The sequence below is a fragment of the Nesoenas mayeri genome (assembly GCF_963082525.1).
Source record: "Nesoenas mayeri genome assembly, chromosome: 5".
NCBI classification, from domain to species: domain Eukaryota; kingdom Metazoa; phylum Chordata; class Aves; order Columbiformes; family Columbidae; genus Nesoenas; species Nesoenas mayeri.
Window position 1 is genome coordinate 3,532,297 of NC_137548.1, and position 5,806 is coordinate 3,538,102.

Consider the following 5,806-nt stretch of genomic DNA (forward strand, 5'->3'; position numbering starts at 1 on the left):
CGAGGGGTTCTTTGTGTCTGCCAATGGCCCCAATCAAGTTTTGCTTGAGACAATTAGCCGGTGCCCGGCCGGGAATCCTATGCAAATGCCCCGGGCTGCTGTACAATGCGGGCAGTTGAAGGCATGGGGGGGTTTTGTTCGGACAGTAATTACTGGCTGGGATGTGCCCCCCCCGCCCCCTTTCCTCCTCGACCTTTTTTTTTTTTTTGGGAGGGGGAGAGATGCGTTTATCTAGTCAGTCTTTCCCAGCTCCCAAATCCGGCTGGGGTCCGGCTTTACGAGCTGGAGGACTGACGGGGAAAGGCAGCGGGGATAAAAGCTGGGGGGGCAGCGAGCTGGCCTGACCTCCCCCTCTCTCCTCTCTGGCCTCCGCAGGCACCTGGCGGCCCCCCCCGCCCGACGGCACCCCCCGGGGCAGGCAGGGCTCTCGGGCGGCTCCCCCTCGCCCGGATTTCGGCCAACTCTCCACCCCGCCACAACTTTAGCATGATGTCTTATCTTAAGCAACCACCTTATGCAGTCAATGGCCTGAGTCTCACAACCTCGGGCATGGATTTGCTGCATCCGTCCGTCGGTTATCCCGGTAAGCCACGTTTTTCTTCCTCTTTCTCTTTCTCCGAACTCCCCCTTTTTTTTTCCCCACGGAGTAGAAGCCGCCGGGCTTTTGGAAGCACAACAAGCCCGAGGATCGTGATGGCTGGAGCGGGTGGGAGGTGGGGAGTCCCCACCTTTGTTCCTTCTTCCTCACCCTCAACTTTTTATCCGGGGAAGGGTCTGCAAAGAGGGGACACCCTTCTGCTGGAGTTAGGGGGTCAGAAACTCGGGATCCTTCCAGAGAAGATGGGAAGGGGGCAGCGGAGGTGGGATTGTTGCACGGTGGCGCCTGAGAACTGGGGTGCGAGTCGTTTAGGAGAAGGGGGGAAAATAGGGGGGTCCCCCTGGGGAGCGGGCTGGAGGGGACACAGGGGGGTGAGAAGCTGCTGACTGACAGCCAGGGCCTCCGGCTCCTTTTGCAGCCACCCCCCGAAAGCAGCGGCGGGAGCGCACGACCTTCACCCGGGCGCAGCTGGACGTGCTGGAGGCCCTTTTTGCCAAGACCCGCTACCCTGACATCTTCATGCGGGAGGAGGTGGCGTTGAAAATCAACCTGCCCGAGTCCAGAGTGCAGGTAGGAAACGGGGTGGCCCCAGAAACCTGTCCCCCACCTCCATCCTGGCGTGCGGGGTTTGGGCTGGTCCGTGGCTGGAAGGGAGGAGAGGGGGGTGGTTTCGAGGATGGGGTCAGTCGTGGAGCCAAATCAAGCCCCTGTGGGGTAAAAGAGGCTCATAGGTGGGTGAGGGTGCAGGGGGATGGAGTGGCAATTTGCCTCCCCAGGGCCTCCCTTCCTCCCTGTGCAATGGCGGGGGTTGTGCAGTGCTCAGGTCCCAGCTCTTGAGCCTTCCGCATCCCTCCCCAGCCTCTCTGATCCCGAGGGGGGCTCCCTAGCACCCCCAGTCTCTGCACCCTGCCTTGCCCTGGCTACTGAATCCCAGAAGATCCTTCAGGTGTTTGGGCCTCTTGCGGCACCCACAAAGGATCATCCCCCCTTCTCCAGGGATCCCTGCATCCTTGGAGCAGGGCCAGACTGGGATCCCATTTCACACCAGTACAGACTGGGGGCTTCTTCTCCCTTTGAAGGGACTTTGGTGAGAGAGGGGATGCCTTGGTGGAGGAGCCCCCTCTCCTGGGGCTGGGCTGTGTCTCCTCCGTGGGCAGAGCGTTTGGAGGTGCTGCTGGCAGTGCAGGAGGATCCTGCACCCAGCGCGGATCCAGGACATTCCTGCAGCTGGGCCAGGGCAGCTCCAAAGCCATCCCTCCCCCTCTCCTCCATGCGAGGCTTCCCGAGGCAGCATGATGTCGTGTCCCAGGGAAGCTGGGGACAGGGATCCCCTACGCTACACTCCAGCGTTCTCCCCACAACACTCCCCAGCACTCCTCCTTGGTCCCTGCTGAAAAAAAGATGAGAGGGGTTGGAAGGGCTGGTACTGGCTAGGGGTGAGAGCAGAGTCTATTTAGAGGGTAAATGAGGCATCTTTACCCCCTACCCCCCAAATCCTGCCTCTGTTTCCCTAATTGTTCCCTCCTTTTCTGATGCTCTATTGTTTCTAATTAAGGGCTTGACTTCAATAGGCCTTAAACGGTGATTCCTGGGGGTCCCCGGCTGGCAAACAGTAAAGAGGCAGCACTTCCCCCACCCCTTCCCCCCCAAAAGTGACCTTATTAAGCAGTTTGATTTGCCTATTTCCACTTGTTATTACTGCTAATGATCTCAGGGAGGGGGAGCCCCGGAGCTTTTCTTTGCAGCAGCCTGCAACCCTCTGCTCGCTGGGGAGCGCTTTTAGTGTCCCCTCCCCGGGGAATTCTCCCCATCACCATCTCTTTCCCCCTTTGGTTTTGCCTGTGCATCCCTAACACCAGGTTTTTTCTCTCTCCTTCCCCATCTCTCCATCTCCAGGTGTGGTTTAAAAACCGCCGGGCCAAGTGCCGGCAGCAACAGCAGCAGCAGCAGAACGGGGGCCAGAACAAGGTACGGCCAGCTAAAAAGAAGAATTCACCGGCTCGGGAAGTGAGTTCGGAAAGCGGGACCAGTGGGCAGTTCACTCCCCCCTCCAGCACCTCAGTCCCCACCATTTCCAGCAGCAGTGCCCCCGTATCCATCTGGAGCCCAGCGTCCATCTCCCCGCTCTCAGACCCCTTGTCCACCTCGTCCTCCTGCATGCAGAGGTCCTACCCCATGACCTACACCCAGGCATCAGGCTACAGCCAAGGATACGCTGGCTCGACCTCTTATTTTGGAGGGATGGACTGTGGATCTTACTTGACCCCTATGCACCACCAGCTTCCAGGACCGGGGGCCACCCTGAGTCCCATGGGTGCCAACGCGGTCACCAGCCACCTCAACCAGTCTCCAGCCTCCCTCTCCACCCAGGGCTATGGAGCCTCCAGTTTGGGCTTTAACTCCACCACCGATTGCTTGGATTATAAAGACCAAACCACCTCCTGGAAGTTAAACTTCAATGCTGACTGCTTGGATTATAAGGACCAGACATCGTCATGGAAGTTCCAGGTTTTGTGAAGAACCTTTGTGATAACGAGAAAAAAATAAAATCGTGATGAGAACGAACAGGCTGGGCTGAACGATCCAGTTTTAGTCAGGTCTTGGTTAAATTAAAGAGAAAAATAACTCAACGGACAAACAAATGAACAAAAAACACAACAGCAACAAGAGGGGGACAGTGTTGTGATCCCGTTCAGACTCATCTCCTGCTCAGATGCTCTGGAAAAGGAATAATAAAGAGGAAAAACAGAGGAGGAAGGCCTTAAACGGACAGATCATTTAGTGAGCAGAAAGCAGACAGACCCATCTGTGTTCTTTCTAGTTTTAGGCAATTGTTGGGTTTCTTTGTTTGGAAGAGGTGGGAGATTCCCACCTATGGGCCAGTTTAAAAAAAAAAAAAAAGAAAAAAAAAGTTAAAAAAAAAGTCTAGGTTTTTATTTCTTTTTTTGTGTGTGCGTGGAAAGATCCTTCACCCAGAGGTTTCCAATGTGTTAGCCAACCCTCGGTTAAAATATTCGCAATGGACAGCATTTCTCTCTATCTCCCTCTTTTTCTCCCTCCCTCTTTCTTTTTCTCTCGAGCTCATCCAACTGTTTGATGCCCAACTTGCTCAAGTTGGCACCCGGAGAACTTGGTTCAGGGCTGTGTGGGTTGTGTGACTGATTGTCCTAGCTGCACTACTTTATTTAAAGATTAAAAACAAAAAAAAAGATAATGTTCATAAGGAGTCAATATGTAGTTTTTAAGAGACAATCAGTGTGTGTCTTATATAAATGGTACATCTGTGGTTTTTAATCTGTGCTAGACTTCAAAACTGTGATCTCCTGTATTGTATGCAACTATGAACTCCGCACCAGCGGGAGTTCTGCTGTGATTTAAATAGGTTATAATTATAAGTGAAATTCAGAGCAACTGAGTTACCTATTATCATATTTTAAAAAATAATAAAAAATATATATTAAAAGAAAAAAAAAAAAGGAAATACACAAAAACACAATCGCCTTTCACCCGAGGTGAACTGCACTGAAACTTTTTACCACAAACTCTCAATGAAAGAGTAAAGACCGAAAAAAACCCCACCCGAGGACATTAAACTCCTCTGGGGCTCACTTACTGCTGGCCACGCCGGCGGTAACTGTCAAATCCAACAGGACTTTGGGCAGTTGCTCTGACCTGGATGAATTTAAACCGAGAAATTCATTGTCGTTTATGCTTGCAGATGTTAACTGAAAAAAAAAAAAGATATATATGCATAAACCTTTTTTTTTTTACTTTTTTTTTTTTTTTTCCTGGATTTGGCAGATATGTATAATTATATTAAAATGGTTCTAGCACACTTGATGGTTGTCTTCCATTTTAATCGCATCCGGCAAGTGACGGCGAGGGGCGATGCCGGCTGCCGCAGGGATTTCTCGGTCGCAGGCTGGCATGGGGGACCAGGAGGGTCCGGCTGCTTTGCGGGGCCGAGACAAAGGGGGTTTTGCTGGTGGCTCCCTGAGGTGCAGGAAGCAAAATGAAGGGGAGATTTTTTAATTATTATTTATCTTTGAAAGCAAAAACCCATTTGTTACAATCAGACCTTGGATAATATGATCTCCCCACAAGCTTTTCCAAATCTCAGCGCGGGGAGGGATGTGTTTGCTCTGTGCCCTCCTGGGAGGTGCGAGGTTCTCCGGTTGCGTTTGGGGAGAACCCTAAACTTTCTAGGCTGATGCAGGGAGCGGAAGGGGGAATCTGGGAGCGATCAGGCAGGATCATCTGAGCAGAAGTGCTGGGGAAGTGGGGGGATCAGTTTTTAAGCTGCAATTCCATGGGCTGAAGCCACAATGCCCTGTGATGCAGGATCAGGCTCTTCCTGAGCATCCCCATTCTTGGTGGCTCTTTCTCTGTCCTTCTCCCCCTGACCCCTTCCCATGGGCATCGCCGGGGTTGCCTAAGCCCTGAACTCAGTTTGGATTAAACGCAGCAAATAAATGAACCTCTGGAAGGAAAAAGCGAGGCTGAAAAAAGCACCCGCCACCATCCTGCTCCCTGTCACTGGCTGCCCCCCACGGCTTGTCACCAGCACCCTCCTGCCTGCGTGTCACCTGGGGCCACCGTCACCCCACTGCGGTGCCCAGGACCAGGGAGCACCGATGCCACCGCTGCTGGCCACCCCTTGACTTCGCATCCCCACGTTCCAAACAGACTGTCCCCCTCCTCGAGCACCGGCAATCCCTCTCCTTCCCACGATGGCATTTATGCCCCCCGCCACCACAAGCAGAGATCAGCCTTTAAAATAAACACATCGGCCGGCTTTGCACAAAGGCGAGTTTTTACGCCGCTTTTTGTCGGACGGTGATTTTCTCTTTATTTATTTTTTAAAAATATTTTTTTAATATATATTTTTTAATGGGAGGATATATGCAGGGAGGGTTTTGGAAGCACAAAGCAGCGCAAACAGTGGGGTTACCGGGGACAGTTCAGCCAGGTCCCCATCACTGGCTGCTCGCAGGCGGCAGCACCCAAAGTTTCATTTCTCCACTGATTTAGCTCAAACCAACAAAGTTTACCTCCCCTTAAAAACTATTCAAGCAAATTAACGTTTGGAAAAAGCAAGACCGGGGCACAGCATCCCACCTGCCTGGAAAAGCTCTTTGTTTCCTGCGCTTTTGATTATTATTTTTTAAAGCCTCTTTAAAACCTCTTTTTCCCATTTTGCTTTTTCCA

General features: G+C 52.3%; 1 protein-coding gene across 2 annotated transcripts; it reads left to right on the plus strand.

Moving 5' to 3' along the window:
• Positions 1–486: 486 nt before the first annotated feature.
• Positions 487–3,115, plus strand: OTX2 (orthodenticle homeobox 2; the record flags this gene model as incomplete). 2 transcript variants are annotated; one of them, XM_080345158.1, is made up of 3 exons in its annotated part: positions 487–583; positions 996–1,168; positions 2,495–3,115. In XM_080345158.1, 3 exons carry the CDS (start codon positions 487–489, stop codon positions 3,113–3,115), a joined length of 891 nt encoding a protein of 296 aa, XP_080201284.1. The 2 variants fall into 2 exon arrangements, with proteins under 2 accessions (XP_080201284.1, XP_080201285.1); XM_080345159.1 differs by having other exon boundaries at positions 1,017–1,168.
• Positions 3,116–5,806: the final 2,691 nt, after the last annotated feature.